Raw genomic sequence first — 19,777 nt, forward strand, 5'->3', positions numbered from 1 at the left:
ATTTTGCTGCTGACCCTGTCCACAGCAGCACTTTCCTTCCTACACTGGTACTCCTGCTGCTTCTCCAAAGTGGGTGTGTGTCAAGTACCATCTACTGTAGGTAATACACTGACTATGGACAAGTACTCACACAACACCACTTCAAATAATCTGAACCGTCCCTTTAATGTTTATATTATTAAGCCCATGCAGTTCTTTCAATATTGACAGAAGACTGAGACGAGTCAAAATTTTGTAGTAGTTTTATTTTAGTTTTATCTGAGTCCCATGATCTTGGTGAATGACACTCGAAACATGTGACTTTTCAAATGTTGACCGGTGACGCTCCTTTGAGTCATCACACGAAAAGGCCCCACAGTTGAAAGTCTGCATGAACAGGATGTCTCCAGACGTATCTGCCAGAATAAATGAAACGTGAGCTCACAGAATCGTCTGGTTACCGGGCTAACAAACCAGGTGATCTAACGTGAGCAATGTGTGATGACCAGTTGGACAGATACTCGGAGGAATCTTTAGACATGAGGTGAAAAAGCTATTCAGTTAAAACACTTACGGCTTGTAGCATTTATTATTTTCTTCTTCTGGCATTTATTGTAATTTTTGTATGGAAATATTACTTGAAAGTTTATAGAAGTACATATAATCTTATAACTGATGTTCTTTTGGTTGTGGGTATGTGCTAAATGCACACACGTCATATATTTGATGGTTTTGATGCTGGGTCTTACCTCATACTGGATAATAAAACTGAATGTAAAATGCCCTCTATATACACAGAGGAGTACAAAAAGAAAATAAATTCTTGTCTATGTTTTTCACAAAAATATTTCACAGAGAATTAATGACTATTTAGCCTAATAACTCTAATTCAAACATATTGGTGGCATTTTACTTCAGAGTTTATTCTTTTCTCCGTAGCCGCCCAATCGTCATGCTAATACATCAAATCCAAATCCAGGCTGACTCAGAGGAAACTCTACTTATTAAGGGGTGGGGATATTTATTGTGCAATAAATCACTTTTATGGAGCGGACAGATCGGTTGACACACTGAGATAAGAGCCACAGCTCTGCTTAGCCCGGGTCCAAGCATCTGAATCACAGCCTATACATCTCACACAGTGATTTAATGAAGTGGTAACAACGTGGCCCTTCAGCACGAACATCAGGCCAAGTTTCAGGAGAAACTCATGAAGATTACATATTTTAAGTGTCATTCAAGAGGAGAGGGTGAATGAAATCTTTGAAATCATCCCTTCATTTATGTGTTAATGGTGTTTGGACTGATGTATCAATTTGATGAATATAATCATCTTTTAAATCTAGTCTGGGATAGACGCTAAAATCTTTAAGCCCTCAGTACCTGGTGCATTTATGCCTCAGTCTCTCTGGACTCCATGCTGAACTCTTTCTCCTCCTGTAAAGGCATAAGTAGGTGCTATAATAACTCAACATTTCACAATATCGCTGATCACCAGCAAAATGTTTCATCAAGGTTAAAATGAATTTTTCACTCTCATTGACTTCAGTGTAAAACTAAGTTAGAACTAAGTTAATGTTTAGTTTCAGTTGGTATCAGGGACAGCTGTGTCGGCCTGATGGTGTACTGGTCCCAACACATACCCTGTAAAAACAAGGTCAAGGGTTCAAGTAGACAAGTCCTACTTGAGTGCACGATGTGGCTGTTGGGATGCCGATTACACCCACTACTCCAGCATGTGTAACAACAACCCCTGACCTCAAAGCAAAGTGGTTTTATCTCAAACACAGCTGGGAATAGAGACAGCATTCTTTCATCATTTTAACCTCAAGACATGTGCCTGATCTTCTGCGAAATATTTTTTTTTTTTTGCAATTTTCACTTCCTGCTTGGACTTCATTGAAACCTGCTTGCAAGTCTTCTAATTGACCCTTCGCTAAGCACTGCCCTCCTTAGTTACTGTTGCTATGCCTGCCAAACTTTCCATTCTCGCACTGTTTATGGGCCTGAAAGTGGCAGATTTAACACTGAAAATGAAAGTAATTGTTGAAGTTGTTGGAATCCTTAGAGGTGTACAGAAAAGCAGCCTCTCATTTCTAGCTGACGACGGTGGATGCTGCCGGCTAAAATGACTCACAAGCAGATTTCACACGTGTCGCTGGCTGATGTAAGCTAATGCTAACTCGACTTGAGACAGCTGAGAAGTCTCCACCTGACATTTCAATGTTTCCATCTGACAGGTTTTGAAATAAGAACTCAGTGAAAGTGGTCATGTAAAGTTACTTAGCAGCTGTGTACATGATATAATGTTAAGACAGAGGCTAAAGCTAACTTACATCTTAGAAAACATTGGTTGTACGGTGAAATATGGCAGCTATATCTACATTATGACAGAAATACACTCATTAACGTGGGAAAAGGAAGCACAGGGACTCAATTACTACAGTGGACCTTGAGATGGATCACCCAGCCAGACCAGCCAGACAACAATCATGGAAGACAGCCAGGATAAGAGCTAAGCTAACCCAGCTTAGACCTGAGACAGCGAGCCAGAGTGAGATGCATTGTCATCAGCCCACATGACAGGTAGTGTTTGGAGGTGGGGCTTAGCGAAGGGCCGGTTGGGGCTGTACATACAGAACACAAAGAAATCCTGTTGAAGTAGTACTGCTGTACATATGCAAACCTTTAACAGTTTTTTATCCCCTGATGCACACGTGCAGAGACACCTTGGGAGGGCTGCACCCTGATTTATTGAAAGGACAAGTTATGTACAGTTGTTTGCTAATGCTGGTGAAACATACATCTTTTATTCATAAACATACAGAGGAGATTCATTTTTATCTGTATGGCATCCTATCAAGAAATATAAATTTGATCTCCTGTAAGGTGGATTTTCTGATTCTGCAATACGCACTGTGTCGTGGCACCATGCCTACATACACTGCAGGAGTCAGTCCAGATTTATGGTGGTAAATTCAGAGAGGAGTGAGTATCTACACACACACACACTACATCAGTGATGATTTGACAACACACTCCGGTCTGAGTTGACCTCTGAACTTCTTTTTTACTCACTCTCTTAAAATCTTACAGAAGAAGGACAGACAGAACTGATGCAAGACAGACAGCAGAGATGCATTCCATGAGATACTCCCATCATGCTTCAGGTCTGACATGCCTAATAAATCCTTTAACTTAAGTCCTTTTTAGTGTTCACTGCCTTTAATGTCTGTTGTATAGTGTGCATGTTAGTGGTTACACAACTTCTGGTTTATACTAGTCACTGCAAAATTGTCATTGTCCAGTTGTCTCTTCTCTTCTGTGCAGCATTTTTTGCTAATGCTAAGAGTGATCTATACTATATATTCCTCAATGGACAATATGAAAATATCACATTAATACTAAGCTGAATAAAGATATATATGTGTACATGTCCCTCCAGGATTACGCTGGCTTTTTTGGGGATTGTTGCGGCCTAAACTGCCTAAATTCACAATAGCTTTTCTAAAAAATTGAGATGCATGTTGCAATGTTTTAGGTGTTTTTTGCAAATAAATTGCAGAAACAAGTGAATATTGCAAATGTTGTTGTTGTTTTTAATTCTCTTACTTTTTTGGTACAATTCATTAAAAATCAAAGCCACCTTGTTCCAGGGAGAATGAAACCACACTGAGTGTTTTAAATAACCTTACCAAAAAGACCTTAAAGCTGCAGTACAGTTGTGGCCAAAAGTTTCCGTACACTTGTAAAGAGCATGTATATCATGGCAGTCCTGAGTTTCCAAAGACTCCTATAACTCTTAATTTTCTGTGATGGAGTGATTGAAACACGTGTGTCTTTGTCTTTGCGATGCTAATATTTGGTTAAATGTCCCTTGGCCATTTTCACCTCAGTTGGGCACTTTTAGTTGCCATCCACAAGCTTGTGGTTGTTCTTTGACCACTCCTATTGACAAAATTGGTGCAGTTCAACTAAATTTGTTGGCTTTCTGACACAGACTTGTCTCTTCAGCACAGTCCACAGGTTCTCGATGGGGTTTAAGTCAGGCCTTTGGGAAGGCTGATCTAAAACCTTCATTCTAGCCTGATTTGATAATTTCTTAACCACTTTTGATGTATGTTTGGGGTCAGTGTCATGTTGGAACACCCAGCTGCATCCAAGACCCAACCTCTGGCTGATGATTTTAGGTTTTCCTTAAGAATTTGGAGGTAATCCTCCTTCTCTATTATTCCATTTACTTTCTGTAAGGCACCAGTTCCACTGGCAGCAAAACAGCCCCAGAGCATAAAACTACTACCATCATGCTCAGTGGTAGGTGTGGTGTTCTTGGGGTTAAAGGCTTCACCTCACCTCTGGACAAATAGCTCAATTTTTGTTTCATCTGACCAGAGAACTTTCCTCCAGGAAGCCTCTTCCTTGTCCATGTGGTCAGTAGGAAACTTCAGTTGAGCCTTATGACTTCTGTCGTGCACGGCAGACTCTCAGTCCATGGAAATGTAAAACACATTTCAACGTGGACACTGATACCTGTGTTCCAGCAGCGTCTAATTCATTGCAGACCTGCTTTTTGGTGATTCTTGGTTGGCTCTTGACCATCTTGACCAACTGTCTCTCAGCAGCAAGTGATAGCTTGTGTTTTCTTCCTTTCTGTTACGCAACTCTCTCACAACATGTCTTTCAAATACGTTTCTCCTGCGGTCAGCACTCAATATGGACAGAGAGACTAATTATCTTATTGTAAACAGCACAGTCGTTCCTTCGTGGTCGCTGCTGCACACAGATTTACAAGCAAACATGAAGATAAGTCTATTATTTAATCCCAAAAGTTTAAGCAAATGCGGAGCTCTTGTTCTTGCCTTTCCACAGCTCCGCGATTTCTCAGAGGATTGCTGCTGCAGACAGGTTGACAAGCGGGAGTAGAAATAAATTTACTTTTTAATTGCTTTCCTAATTTTCTTTTTGGAATATGGATCACTGCTGCAAGTGTTGAGGCGCAGGAGTGAAAATAAATCCTATTTTTAATCCCAGGAGTTTGCACATACACAACATGCCCATAAAGGAATTGGCATCAGAGTGACTACAGGGTTTCTTCCTCCAGAAGCTCCAATCTGACCGACCCTCTCCTACAGAGCTCCCCAACTCTGAGCAGCTGTCTGTCGGCTCTGTGTCTCAGCTCTACTTGGTCCTCTTGGCCCCACAATAGACTGCACAGCTGAAGGTGAAGTAAAAAGTAACCTGGTGACCTGACAAACTCCTGGGCTGAGCATGTTGCTCATTAGCTGAACGCCTGGTCTGAGAAGACCTATGATTGGTTCAAGTCTGTCATCACGGGCCGCATTCTCTAAATGCTGAAAACAGAGCCAAGAGGAGGTGCAGAAGTCTACTTCTATCTCAGACCACTTGATTTACAATATGCTGAAAGGTTATTATCAAATTATTTCTCAATAATTGCCTACCCTAGCTTTAAAAGACTCTTCAATGCGTCACTTTCGCTCCAAAACAAGGGATCTGCATATCTTTGAAACATTCAGAGGAATGACCAAAAATATGATTCATCAGTGTCAATAAACTTTACAGCGTAAAGAAGAAGCACTTACAATTACATTTACTAAAAATGGGGAATATTGGCAGGATTACAATAAAAAAATTAAAAAAAACAATATCACCATGTTTTGGTCTTTAAATCAATCAAAAAATGAAACAGCTGGAAAAACCAACAAACCTATCAACAAACATAAAACATTCTCTTAGGCGCAAAATTGTCACCATATTTGGTATTGAGATAATCCAAAAGTAAGGGAGATTAATCAATTTATATTACTTTAATATTGTGATACTTGGATTAGGTTACTGTAAACATTTTTAACAGGTAATTAGTAATTGTATCAGATTTTAAAGTAACCCTCCCAACCCTGTTGTTAAATGTATGTTCATTCATAACATTCGGATTGTAATTCGATAGTAGATCAATTAAATTTTACTTGATTAATCGATCATTGATTAATCTTTATCATCCCAGGGATGCTCATATCTTTTGTATGTATTTGTGTTGTGTATATTTTGACATGAATTGTGTTTAGTGTTGGTTGGTGGTGAGTAAAGCAAATCTACCAGCCGCTCTGGTATTTCACCTCCCTGTCTGTAGTGTTTTATGTTCATTACAGACAGACTTCAAATCCTGTAAAACAGCGCCCTCTTTCGTCGACAAGACGCTTGCTAAACCAGCTAACATTAGCATTAGCATTGCTTAAGTGTTTCGTCCATTTTGTTTAGCTTTAGCTAGCCCCGGCGGCTAACGTTACCCAAGCTACTGTGCAGCAGAGATGGATGACGGTGACGAGCCGGGTTTAGTCCTCTCTCACAACACTTCTTCGGGTTCTAAGTCGGGTGGGGACAAGATGTTCTCCTTAAAGAAGTGGAACGCTGTGGCTATGTGGAGCTGGGACGTGGAGTGCGATACTTGTGCCATTTGTCGGGTACAAGTGATGGGTGAGTCCGAGGAACCGACGGCGGTAGACCGCTAGCTAACGCTAGCTCAATTCCCATAACGGTTAATGCAGCTAGCATGGCTAATATTAGCATCGATACCGGAGGTGTCTGTCAGAATGACTCTGTAACATGTTCTTCTTGATTTGCAGACGCTTGTCTCCGATGCCAGGCGGAAAATAAGCAGGAGGACTGTGTTGGTAAGACACTGTCAGCACTACAACACGTTATATCTTTGTTGAATGACATAAAAACACTCTGCAGGTTAATCCTAGCTAACAGTAGCTATAGCTAGTAGTGTGTCTGAGCTGTCAGGCAAAACCACCAAACCAGCTAATCACAGAGGCAGGATTTTAATTTGTCTCAATCGTTTCAGGTACGTGAAATAGATAAACATTGTCTGAACTCAATGTCAGCAAGATGGTGGCACTGTTGAATTGTTTGGATTAGAAACTATAAACGTCAGGCAAAAGTTTGAAAATGACCTGCGAACAGATTTATTTGGCTTTAAATCCCACCTCTGAAGAACAAACAATTATTCAGCTGTACAACTAATATAATAAGGCTAAAAAAATAAAATAACCTAAAATTATAGTAGTATATTTATTGTGAATGATCCTTTACGGAGTGGATGTATTATGATAAAGACCATTTGCAAATGGATTTTTCCCAAGGTTAGTATGCATATAATGTAAGGTTTAAGTATTAATGAAAATGTTATTGAAATCACGAAAAAGGCTTTTGCAATATCCAGATTTTTCTTTTTGATGAAAGTAGTGTGTGACATGTAATGGTCCCAAAAATTCAGGGTATGATTAATACTGTGATTTAAAAAAAAATCCACAATAAGATTTATTGTGATACTTAAAAACAAAAACAAAAAAAATGATGACTTGGGGGAAAAAAATGTCTTTTGTGTGTTTATTAAAATAAATCTTTTTGGTTATTTCAAAAGTAGCCAGCCATGACCTAAGCATGTACAAAACATTGACATGAATTATCTTTGGTAAGAAATGTTTATGTTTATGTTTGTACATTTGCGAATACTTAAAGTAAAATGCTCCATTAAAGTCAAAGTATATTTGTGATGTGACGTTATATTTTTAGATGTATTTTACCAGAAAAATTAAATGAACATTTGAATATTAAATCATCTATCTTTGCTCACTGCATCATAATTTTTCTTACCCTTAGGTGTGCATAAACTACAGCTTATATTAACTTATTTTAAAAGCATAAAACATTGAAAATTTAATTTATGTTAGTGGTATCGGCCATGAGAGGCAGGTAATTTACAGTATCAGCTGAAAAAAAAAATTATATTGTGCATCCCTTCTGGATAACTGCACTGTACATCATCAACTTTCTCAAGATGAATATGCATAAACATATTATGCATAGTGTGCATGTGTTTTTTGAGAAATTATTGTATCATTAATATTTCAATATTTTATTCAATCATAATACTGAAAAATAGACACATAAAGCACATTAGAACAGTGATAACTGGCATATTTTAAAAATGTTTCTAATTTTCACCCTATTTAAAAAAAAAACTCCATGTCAGATCGCTGATCAGAAAAATACTGGACCTCAAATTTTAAAGTAGCTTTGATGCATATTAATTTAATAACTAATCACTGTCGGCCCTTCACTGAACTGGATGATCAGCATTTTGACCTAAGACTTACACTGGTTATGAAGTTATTTCATCACTGCAGTCATATGCAGGTAAGATGATCACTGGCAGTGTATTTTTGCATCAGTGTGGAGCAAAGATGGTTGAAATTAATTTCAGACAGTCTGTAACGTTATTTTTAGCCATTTGTGACTCATACTTGGCTGATAAAGTGAACAGAAAGTATGAAACGGCTGAATAACACAGTTGGGTGATGCATGACAAAGTTCACAGCAGTCCAGCAGTCGTGAGGAGCAGCTGTACTGCAGAGATAAATCATGTCCAGTTTGTAGAGCTAAAAAGAGCCATGCTCTGACTAGATGCAGCACTTCACAGTGATGCATCAACACGTTATGCAAATCAACATATTTTCGTAATTGATGACGTCAGTTACGTTGATGAATCGCCCCAGCCGTAACTGTTATGTGTAGTTTCACCTTGTTTTACTGTACCAAAATATGACATCATTGTTTAGGATTGTGCTTTTAGGAAAATAAAGAGATCTTAAAAGTCCAGTGTGTACAATTTACAGACGCCTATTGGCAGAATATTTAAATTCTTTGTAGTACTCATTCATTGTCTCTCCTTCTGTCCCTCTGTCTCCGTCTCCTTTCAGTTGTATGGGGAGAGTGCAACCACTCCTTCCATAACTGCTGCATGTCCCTTTGGGTGAAGCAGAACAATCGCTGTCCCCTCTGCCAGCAGGACTGGGTGGTTCAGAGAATCGGCAAATAGGCTCCAACCCCAGGCGGCCTGATTGTCAGACCGCACCTGTGTGCACCCGAAAGCGGTGACAGACTTTACAGTGATCACTGCAGCGTCCTGTGCAGAGCCACATGACATCAACGTCCCTCCTGCTCCTATGATTGCATGTTCCAGTAGACCACGTGTCAAAGGAGGACGGTGGACAAAATGAAAACAGCACAGACTCGTTGGTCACCGGTTGGTTGATGTGGCTGGAGGAATCGAGAGTCATTGAGAGAGGGATGAACCTTGTTGCAGTGTTTGGTCACATGTTAGCATTACATTATTGTCTGTGGTGGTGTTCAGCACATCTTTAATATGTGACTGTCTTTTTGAAAATAAAGAATTGTGTATAGCTGTAAATGCATTTTTTTCACCTAGTAATTTGAATAGGCTTGGAATATAATTGCTTTAATCAAGTGAAACTGCTTTTGCACTGAGTTTAGATCATGAAGAAAAATGCACATCGACTTGCCAAGATAGTTCTTTGTATCAAACCTAAATACTTTTAAGCTTAACGAAAAAAGGGTTTTGTAGAATATCATGTTCATACTCTTTAATGTATCAAAAAATATAACGTTATCACCACCAAAACTCAAGTATTTACAGGGCAGAGCTTAATTTGAGGTAGTGTTCATCCACTTATTAAACAAATGTCCCTTTAAAGTATCAAGTAATCATTAGGAAGAGGCATCATCTGTTACTTAACCCCTTTTACCCCAAAATGACTGTTCCTTTCAATCAACCAGATTTCATTCTAACAACCAGACGTCTGAATCAGTCCAGTTTAGATGAGATTGACAGATCTGTGTATTAGGATACAGGATAAGAGCATGGGAGCAGCTCTTGAACGTTGTCTGTACATCACCTATCAGTTCCTAAACACGGAAGTGTCCACTTACATGGCGGAGTCTGAAATCCTTAAGTCACCATATGGCTATAAGTGCTTTGGCAGTTGAAGTGAACTATCTGGAATGCGGCCATGCTAACCTCTAGCACTTGTTATACATGTATGCTACGATTGGCTTTTTTCCAGTTTCAAGCTTGACCTGCAGAAGAGGTGGATTGTATACAAGTACATTTACAGAATTTAAGGTACTTGTATTTGAGTATTTCCATTCTTACTTCAGACAGCTACTCCATGACATTTCATAGGGAAATATTTTACTTTTTACTCCATTTATCTGACACATATAGTTACTAGTTACTCCGCAGTGGTTTATGCATTTAAATATATGATCAGTATATTAATTACTGTTAAAGTAAGCCCTGCCTTGAGAACATTCAGATGCGGTTTAGATGGTAATGAATCAGGAATAAAAATCATAAATAAATACATAAAAAGTTGCAACTTTTTGATTGGAGCCATGATGCATGATGAGTACTTTTACTTTTGATATTTAATTACATTTTTGCTGCTAATTCTTCATGTATTTTTTAAAAATCTGACTTCTTCCAGCACTAAGAAGCAGTTAGATCTAGACAGGATTTGGATCAACCAAACTTAATGTGATAAATGTACAGAGTGTTGATAAATTTCACAGAATATGGTTAAATATTATACAATACACAATGCAAAACATTATGAGAATGTTTTGTGGAGGTTGTGCGGTCATATTTATGTGGGACGGCTCAGTGTTCACGCTGAGAAAACACTGCTGAACACGATATCCATGTCAGGGAATATTTTAAGTGGCGAAGACTGATGGGAGTAATTCACTTAGACACGAGGCTAATGACTGAAAGGTCACTGCTTCAGACCTGCATGTGGACAAAGAGAACAAGAAGTACCAGCCTTCCAGTTAATTCCATATTTGCATCTAATGTGATATTTCATTGGTATTAGGGCTGCAACCAACTCTTATTTTTATTACCAAATAATCTGCATCTAATTTTATGTTCATTTTATCAGTTTAATATTAATGTTTCAATCTCACTTGGATCTTCGTCAGATCAGAATCTAGATGTACACTTCAACCATTTTGATATAACACACTTCCACCTGCGGCCTCCAAAGATACAAAACGTTCAATCAACATTTCTGTGACGCAGCCTCAGCAGACATTGAATATTTTCACCTTTGCAAGAGTAATATCTACAGGCTGTTGTAATGATTTGAATTATTTGTGCAGGTGTTCATTTTGTTTCATCCACTTTTTCTATAAGTGAAAACTCAGTCCACCATCTTATCTTGTATCGAGGCGTTCACTGCCAGCAGCAATATTTAAATGAACAAAAATGAAGAAGTAGTTTTCAAATATAAGATTTGTCATGCAGAGCCTCAAGTGTACAGCAGGAATATTCAACTTGCTCTGGTCAGGAGCCAGTTAATAAACAAATAAACAATATTATTTGTCAGATAAAATGAATAAACATCAAAAGGCTCACAACTCATTCTTTGGAATTCCTTACTTTAACACCAAATGACTTAATAACTTAATTTATTAAATAAATTAACTTGATACAAGGATTGACACTTGGCCTATATGACAGATAAATCAGATATTTTACTGCATGTAATAACTGCAACTGCATTTTATTAGTAAATGCTTAACATTTTAGTTTATACAACAGTAGACTTGCTGGAACCTCTTCCATCATACAGTCACTCAAATTTTTAATGATTCGTAAACATAAATCATAAGATTAAAACTGCTCCAAGCTGAACTTAAGCTCCTTTAGTGTGTGTAAGGTAAAATACATCTTCCAAAGTAAGAGGGACAAGGAACATTACTAAACATTTACTAACTGGTATAACTAAACTAAAACAATCCCAGTCTAATTTTATTTTCATTGTGCATTAGAAAATGATTAGAGGGCCACCATATTACACACACACAGCTCTCTCAGTGGCGTCTTTATCTCGTAACGACATAAAATCGACCATAACCTGTCGAGGTCAGGATATGTCACCTCATCATGTCACGCTGGCAGTACAATTACTGCTCACAAGCACTCTGCATCTTCTAAAAATAGACAAGCCGAAAGCCTCTTAAGTTCAAACCACATTAAGTTGCTTTCCCTTGGTGCCGTCCACGAATAAGCGTTCAAAGTCACTTAGCTCACGACAAATCCCTGAGCACAGTGGTACTCTTGATGCTCCAAGAGATGTGGAACAAGAGGTGGAGCATGTTCAGGATGCGGTTGCTTGAGATGATCAGTAGTACCTGGAACCTGCAGATGGGTGAACTGTAGCGGTGTAGGTTGATCATGCCACAGGATTCATCCGTTACGGGTGACCTGGTGGGACTGGACAACCTGGTGGCCAACACGGCCTACCTGAGGGCTCAGAATGTAGACCGCAATGAGCTGAGGAAGCTGAGACCCTCCCTGACGCTGCCCAAACCAAAGAAGTCGTCTGCTCTCCAGCTAACAGCGGGGAGGAAGTACGAGTCACTGTGCGAGCAGCAGCCTATTGGGAGGAAGTTGTTCCTGCAGTTTCTCCTGGGCTCTAACGCTCAGTACGTGGCCGCCGCTGAGTTCCTGGAGGAGCTTCGTCACTGGAGCTTTGCTGAAGATGAAACCAGAGAGAAGTCCAAACGGAGCATCCTCGTCAAGTTCTGTCAACCTCAGTCCAGGGCTTTTCTCTCCTACCTCACAGGAGAGGCAGCTGAAAGTTGCAAGCAGTTATCAGATAAGAACTTCGATGAGGTGATGATGGACCAGATAAGAGAAGCCACGAGGGACTTCCTGAGGGAGAAGCCTTTTACGGAGTATCTGAATAGTCCCCCGTTTTATAGATTCTTGCAGTGGAAGGAGTTTGAGAAGCAGAAGATCACTAACAAATACTTTTATGAATTTAGGACTTTGGGAAAAGGTGGCTTTGGCGAGGTAGGTGCCAGAAATCCCAGCAACTGAGTGAAAGTGTAAATCTTAGATGATTTGAGAGACGTACAACTAATATGTTTGTATGTTCTGAAAGAAAAGAGAATGTTACATCCCTGATAAATGAAATTTAATATATTAGTGCATTGCCGGTTTGGGGCTTGGCTGTTGGTGTATGTGCCTGTTTGTTAGGAACACATGCCCCTTTAGCATGGGCCAATTGCCTGGATTCCAGTATTATTACTTGCAGTGTTGTCAGGGGACGTGTCCGTTCACAATGGGTCAATTGCTCTGCAACCGAAATGCATTCTCAAGATCCATTCATCTGATCAGCTTCATGCTCGGCACTCCCTTGGGTGCCCAGCAATACACCCGCCAAGTGTAAAGTTGACCGGGTGAGCTGTTCTTGAAATGTGAGAAGGACAGTCATACACACAGACAAAAAGGTAGAGATTACTTCCTTTATAGTAAGATGGTGTTCCTACAGTGGCACTTATTGGTCAAATGGCACCAATTTGTCACTCAGACGCTCATGTCCACCAAATGCTGTTGCTATAGCTCAAAGTATTCAGGCGACAGTTGTTAAACATTTGTAGAAGAAGCAAAAAAAAAACATATTTAGACCAATGGCAGGAAATTTATCAAGATGTAAACATAGACATATATAGATATATATGTAAACGCTGCATCAGCCTTTGGATTGTACGTTGATGTCTCAGCCATTTTCGTTAAAGCAGTACTAATTTGTGAACAACTGGACACTTGAATATAACACCACTCTTTGAGACTGTTGATGTGACAGAAGTACTCAATGCAACATTTCTGTATGGGTGTCGACGGATGTAAATAGGCATGACTTATATGGACAGATTTATCTGGACCCACAGAGTCCAAGAAACAAAAAAAAAATGTTTCTAATCATGATGGTGCAAAAGTTACAAGCCAAAACACAAACTTTGTTGTTAAAGCACCACCATCTGGCCGAACTGCATGAAATTCAACAATGCACTCCCCTTGGTCCTCTGCAGTAAACCCACAATGTGTGAAGTCAATCAGATGAACAGTTCTTGAAATATGCAAAGGACAAACATACATAGAGACAGAGATTCTTTCCTTGACAGGTGGATAGTTAGATTTATGGGTTTTGCTGCTATAGTCTCACTTGGTTTGGTGTGATCAGTAGTTTGTGGAGGCCACTGTTAGCTTCTGTAAGCAAACTTTAGCTTTTCTCTACTTATTCTACTGTGTTTTTTAGCACATCATTGTTTCATTGTTGTTGCCCTGTCTTGTAGGTGTGTGCAGTGCAGGTGAAATACACGGGTCAGATGTATGCCTGCAAGAAGCTGAACAAAAAGCGCTTGAAGAAAAAAGGTGGTGAGAGGTTTGCCCTTCTGGAGAAGCAGATCCTGGAGAGGGTCAACAGCCTCTTTATTGTAAACCTGGCCTATGCTTTCGACACCAAGACCCACCTGTGCCTGGTCATGGACCTCATGAACGGAGGAGACCTCAGGTTCCATATCTACGAGCTTGGGGTACGGGGCCTACGTATGGAGCGTGTTGTGCACTACACGGCCCAGATAGCCACGGGGATTCTCCACCTGCACTCCATGGACCTTGTGTACCGGGATATGAAGCCTGAGAATGTGCTGCTGGACGCCAAAGGACAGTGTCGACTGTCAGACCTGGGATTGGCTGTAGAGCTGCCAAAGGGCAACACAATCTGCCAGAAGGTTAGTGTGGTGACCTGTCCCTCAATTAACCTACAGCACTCGCTGGCAGAGGTTTGTGCTGCAGTAAACTGTGGTTTGTGTTACCCCATCAATATATTTGTGTGTACTCCTCACTATATGTTCACATATAGGAAAATAACCTGATTTTACCCACCAGGGCCTATGTTTGCTTGCTTTTTAATACCCCTGTGTGTAGTATTTGTTTACCCACCACCACAAGTAGCTTACCAGGAATAGATATGATGGCTCTTAGTCCTGTCCTGACAGACATCACAAGAGAGCAAAAACCCTGTACAACCCAAATTAATCTTATTAAAAGGTTCCTGACCTCATCCCCTGCTGGATGCTGTACTGGCTGAGAAATGACTGACCAGAGCCTGTTAGCATTAGCTGGATAATCTTTGCTTTACTAATACCAGATATGGTGTCCACGTGTCTGTCCAAGGAGATGAGTCAGGAGATTCACTGAGGGAAGTACACTCCTCCATACGGACAGGAGCACGGCAAGAGTGCAGACCTCCAAAAGACCAAATGCCCCACCTCTCAGTGTTATCAAAAGTGAATAAGAATTCATGTATCCACCTCATAATCGGGCCAGTAGTTTATCTAGATAAATGGCACAAATAAGGTCTAATTTCTCAGCTGACCGGTAACTTGCCAATAATGCAGCATTATTTGCTGCAACAGCGTCTTATTGTTTGGCCCACGTTTTCACATTGTTATGTCTGTCTTTTTGTCTCCATACTTCATCATTTAATTTCCATCATGTGGAAGCCAGTAAAGATAGTCTGTTGCAGATAACAGAAATGAACCTTAAAAGAGTGAATTATTTACCACATTAGATTATTCTGTCAGGCCTCAGAAATGTCTCTTCTGCTTTAAGGAGAGAATACATCATAATGATTTTATATCAAAGGAAATCATATATACATTTAAATTAAGTTTAAAGTTTAGTTGATTTGAAGTCATTAGTATGTATATAAATACATGCATACATACATATATGCCTTTTTATTTTATTTATTAATTTTATTTGTAAGGGACTAAAGAGAAGATAATTTGTTCGAGGATAATTTTAATAATCATAATATTATCATCACATCTGTCTTTCTCAGCTGTCTGAGACCCCATCATCATCATCCATATGTCATATATGGGTTTCTGACCCTCAGACTGACCTTATGTTTCATTTGGGGCTGCTGTGGTGACCGAATTTCTTTATTTAGGTTGGCTCAGCAGCACGGTATGCAGTGTTAGCACCATTCTTTTGTTTGTTTTTGCAAATTACATCATTAATGATAACTGAAGTAATTTGGTGCAGTAAATGTAGGTGTAAAGTATCTGAGAATCTCACCACACTGCCCAACAGGCCATTTTATGGTCTAAACAAGCTGGCTGCTGGGTGCAAGTCGTAGTTACGCAACAATACAAATGAATCCCTGCAGTTTCACCGTTTCTTCGCACACTATCATTACCTTCAGGGCATGTTTATCACGTCAATTGACACAGAGCAGCAACACCATCGACGACGAGGATCAGAGAGCAGAATCGTCTAACGTATAATAACAAAGCTAACACAGCTAGCAGTGCACATTTTCGCAAAAAGCAATTTGAAAAAAACATTTACAGACATCCACCCTACTACTTGCGTGAGTCAGTTAACTTCAAATGAGGCTAAACGTTCACACAGTTTCTCTTAACTGTCCCTAAACAACAACCTTTATATGTTTCTCCTCTGCTTACTCCCTTCAGCAAAATGGAAGAATACAAAGCTCCCCCTCTTTTCTGAACGTTTTCCCTCTGTAATCATTTTAGTCCAGTACCGAAACAGATAAAACAACACAATAAATATGCCAGGGGATTCATCCTTGTCCTTGGTCCCCTGAAATGAAACAGACTTGAAGACTTAAACAAGCTGTAAAATTGCCATTTTGTCATAGGTCAGAATTATGGAGAGGACTTGCCTCTCTTTGAAGTCTCCCTCATCCCACTTCCTGTCTCCCCTCTGTGCGTCATCAGGCTGGTACGACTGGTTACATGGCTCCTGAGATTCTGAGGCAGGAGGGCTACAACACATCTGTGGACTGGTGGGCTCTGGGCTGCAGCATCTATGAGATGGTGGCTGGCCGTTTGCCTTTTAAAGACTTCAGAGAGAAGGTGCAGAATGAGGAGGTGACTCGTCGCACTCTGGAGGACGAGTGCAAGTTCGAACACAAACACTTTGATCCCCCCACCAAAGACATCATCTGCCGCTTTCTCAGGAAGAAGGCGCTGCATCGCCTCGGGAGCCGGTAAGTAAACACTTGTCTCAAGTAGATGCTGTGGAACAAATCAGCCCTAAAAAAACCTCCTTTGCACCTAAAACATACTGAAACAGACCCAGAAGTACCAGTCCAGACCAGTGGCTCCCAACCTGGAGGTCAGGACACATTGAACAAAATGATTAAGAGAACGGTAAAGATGACAAAACATGCTGTAGTTCTGCTTCAAAAAAGGTTGTTTTCTGGTTTTTCTTTTCCCTGTGAAACACTAAACATGACGTAACAATCTGAAAATCACAGGTGGAACTGCTCACAAGACATTTTAAGGTGTCAGAGGCCCAAAAAAACTTATCAAATGCTGGTTTAGACGAGATTCAGAGGTGAGGGGTAACAGGAAGGAGTTAAATACAACTTGTTCATCAGTCAGATTACAGAGTAAAACAACCACAAACAACCATATCACACATTTTCCTGATGTACTTGGTGTTAAAGCCTCTAGCTACCTCTATCTTTAGAATTCTACCACAGGGAATTTGGTTGCCGACTGTTTTGACACCTTTTCAGGCTCATCAATAGCTTTTCAGTGTCTCTAATACCATACCATCTACTTCTTGCACATTTCCAGTGTCCTGCACACCCAAACAGTTGTGTTGATTTTCATTGTGGCTGACTGGGAGGCCCAAACAGAATCTGCAGATTTTTTTTTTTTTTTCAGCTGTGATCCAGAATGAAAATTAGCTGAATTATGTTTATGTTTATGTTTTTATGAAACTAAGAAAAAAAAAGAGCAAAAATAAACACAATAAAATAAAACATACAAAAATTACCTCAAACTAGGATGCAAGAAATATGTGGTGCATTTCTTTTGATTTGTTAAATTTTAGATTCTTATTTAATCACCAACAGTTCAATAGAAAGCGTGAACATTTGTCACAAAAGTCAACCAGGATATAATGTAGAACACACAACTGCTAAAATGCAAGGTTTAATGTGGAGCAGAGGAAACTGGTAATCATCCATCTCCCAACAATTACCAGTTCAACACATATACAAGCAAACACATTAAAAAGTAAGTGGTAAGGTGCTTGATAACATTCTGAGTTTCATTACTCTGCAGACAAACTGCACACAGTATATAGTGCTGTAAACTGCAGATTACCAAATTAAAAGTATTTTCAAAAAGTAGTTCAGCTCCATCACAGGAAATGATCATTATCACTTATCATGACCTGAGACTAGAAGCTCAAAGTGTTAGAACTGAACTGACACTGAGTAAAGTGTAGAAAAGTGTTTTGATTTACAAACTTGGGCCAGCCCGTCTTCATTCTTGCAGCCATTTAACCTTATGAATACTTTTATTTCTCTGTTTAATTATCTCACCTGCCTCCTGCCATTATAACTGAATTTTCAGTCTCCATGCAGCCATTAAACATTTAATCGTGTCTTTCTAACACTAGTGGTGACGACCCACGAAACCACGCGTTTTTCAAGAACATCAGTTTCCATCGTCTGGAGGCCGGCATGGTGGAGGCCCCCTGGGTGCCAAAACCCAACGTGGTGTACGCCAAGAACATGAACAGGTTGAGGGACATGTCCGATGAGGACAAGGGCGTTCAGTTTGATTCCAAGGATGAGAAATTCTTCAGGGAGTTCAGCACAGGCGCAGTCTCCATTAAGTGGCAGCAGGAGATGATTGACAGCGGAGTGTTTGATGAACTGAATGACCTCGAGCTGAACGGTCACAGCGGTGAGACTGTGTGGACGTCCAGGCTGTGCATCATCCTGTAAGCATTTCATTTACCGGTCAACAACAAGACAAAACACGTTTCCTTCTGAATACTTGAAAGTACACAAAAGTCCTTCAACTCAGTATCCTTTACACTCCCAAAGTGCCTCGTATAATACAAGTGAAGCACCTCGGGTACCTTTTTAAACAGCTGCTTCACTTTTTCCTCAATATGAATGTATTTTCTGACAGTGCTGAAAGTACAAAGACCATAATATAAAAAGTAAATGTCCTACATTGAAATTATTACTAAAATAAAAGTATGAAATCATAATCAGGAAAATGTACCCGAAGTATTAGAAGTAATCTCTCTAAAAAAAAAAAAAAGTAGCCAACCATGACAAAAAAGTGGCATGAACCTTTGTTGCCAATGAATGCTCAAATTATGTACAATTGTAACAGTTCTTTTATAAAATAGAAGAAAAATAATACAGTCAGCTAATTAATCTTGTAATATCACAGTAAATATCATCACAGTCAGGTGCAAAAGACTTTTTAAAAATTGTGATATTTGATATATTGTTATATCCCTAACTTTAACAATTCTTGTTTTGTCCAAACAATATCACAAAATGAAAAAAATCTAAAATAAATAAATAAATTGATATTTTTTTGAACAGTCTATACATTTGAGAAGCTGGAACCATGAAAAGTTTTTGCATAAAAAATGACTCAAATGATTTTCAAAATAGCTGTCAAAACTAAAGATGTCAAATAATTGAATTCAGCTGTAGCCAAGATTTTAGAAATACTGAGGTCCTGAGTCCAATTCCACCATCCAAAGAACCGTTTGACCAGAAAAATATAATTAAGTCTCAATTATGTGTCAATAGATTATTTTTTTAAATACATGTTATATGTTATTTTAACTGCCCTGTGTTATTTCCTGTGCATTTTATTTCTCAACGCGTCTCTGTCCTGCAAAAAAACATGTATTTGACAAACTTTTCAGCATTGTGACAATGCATTTTCAGATAATCCAGTGTTTTCTTTTAATTGATTTTTCAGACAAAGACAAAGGAGAATTCTCAAAAGCCATAAATAAACACAGACACTGATTTTGCACATGCCAGTAATAATATTATGATGATTATTTGTCTAATTATTGCGCTAAAACCTGCCAAATTTAATGTTTTGTGTCTAAAAAATATTGAGTCAGCCTATAAAATACCCATTAATGCAGAATGCAAACTCCTAAGTTTCCAGAAAGAATTTCAGAAGACATGACCTCAGTGTCCTCAGTGGTAGCTACAGTCCTGGTAGTGAAGTAAAAAGTACAATATAT

At 39.2% G+C, this 19,777-nt stretch overlaps 2 protein-coding genes across 2 annotated transcripts; both read left to right on the top strand.

Annotated features, from left to right (window-relative positions):
- Positions 1-6,255: 6,255 nt before the first annotated feature.
- Positions 6,256-9,253, top strand: rnf7 (ring finger protein 7). Its single transcript, XM_084718072.1, has 3 exons — positions 6,256-6,471; positions 6,621-6,668; positions 8,763-9,253. The coding sequence occupies exons 1-3, from the start codon at positions 6,306-6,308 to the stop codon at positions 8,879-8,881; spliced, it is 333 nt and encodes a 110-aa protein (XP_084574198.1). The 5' UTR covers positions 6,256-6,305; the 3' UTR covers positions 8,882-9,253.
- A 2,292-nt stretch (positions 9,254-11,545) lies between these two features.
- On the top strand, positions 11,546-19,100 carry grk7b (G protein-coupled receptor kinase 7b). Its single transcript, XM_084716619.1, has 4 exons — positions 11,546-12,721; positions 14,008-14,445; positions 16,465-16,736; positions 18,164-19,100. Exons 1-4 carry the CDS (start codon positions 12,101-12,103, stop codon positions 18,492-18,494), a joined length of 1,662 nt encoding a protein of 553 aa, XP_084572745.1. The 5' UTR covers positions 11,546-12,100; the 3' UTR covers positions 18,495-19,100.
- The last annotated feature ends 677 nt before the right edge of the window (positions 19,101-19,777 follow it).

Source organism: Lutjanus erythropterus, chromosome 4, assembly GCF_056507025.1.
Source record: "Lutjanus erythropterus isolate fLutEry1 chromosome 4, fLutEry1.hap2, whole genome shotgun sequence".
Classification (NCBI taxonomy): Eukaryota; Metazoa; Chordata; class Actinopteri; order Lutjaniformes; family Lutjanidae; genus Lutjanus; species Lutjanus erythropterus.

Excerpts from the sequence above, each read along its gene's own strand:
- grk7b (XM_084716619.1), top strand. The coding sequence starts at position 12,101 with ATGCCACAGGATTCATCCGTTACGGGTGACCTGGTGGGACTGGACAAC. Across the intron at positions 14,446-16,464 it reads GCAACACAATCTGCCAGAAG|GCTGGTACGACTGGTTACAT; the intron begins GTTAGTGTGGTG and ends GTGCGTCATCAG. Across the intron at positions 16,737-18,163 it reads CTGCATCGCCTCGGGAGCCG|TGGTGACGACCCACGAAACC; the intron begins GTAAGTAAACAC and ends TTCTAACACTAG.
- rnf7 (XM_084718072.1), top strand. The coding sequence starts at position 6,306 with ATGGATGACGGTGACGAGCCGGGTTTAGTCCTCTCTCACAACACTTCT. Across the intron at positions 6,472-6,620 it reads TTGTCGGGTACAAGTGATGG|ACGCTTGTCTCCGATGCCAG; the intron begins GTGAGTCCGAGG and ends CTTGATTTGCAG. Across the intron at positions 6,669-8,762 it reads TAAGCAGGAGGACTGTGTTG|TTGTATGGGGAGAGTGCAAC; the intron begins GTAAGACACTGT and ends GTCTCCTTTCAG.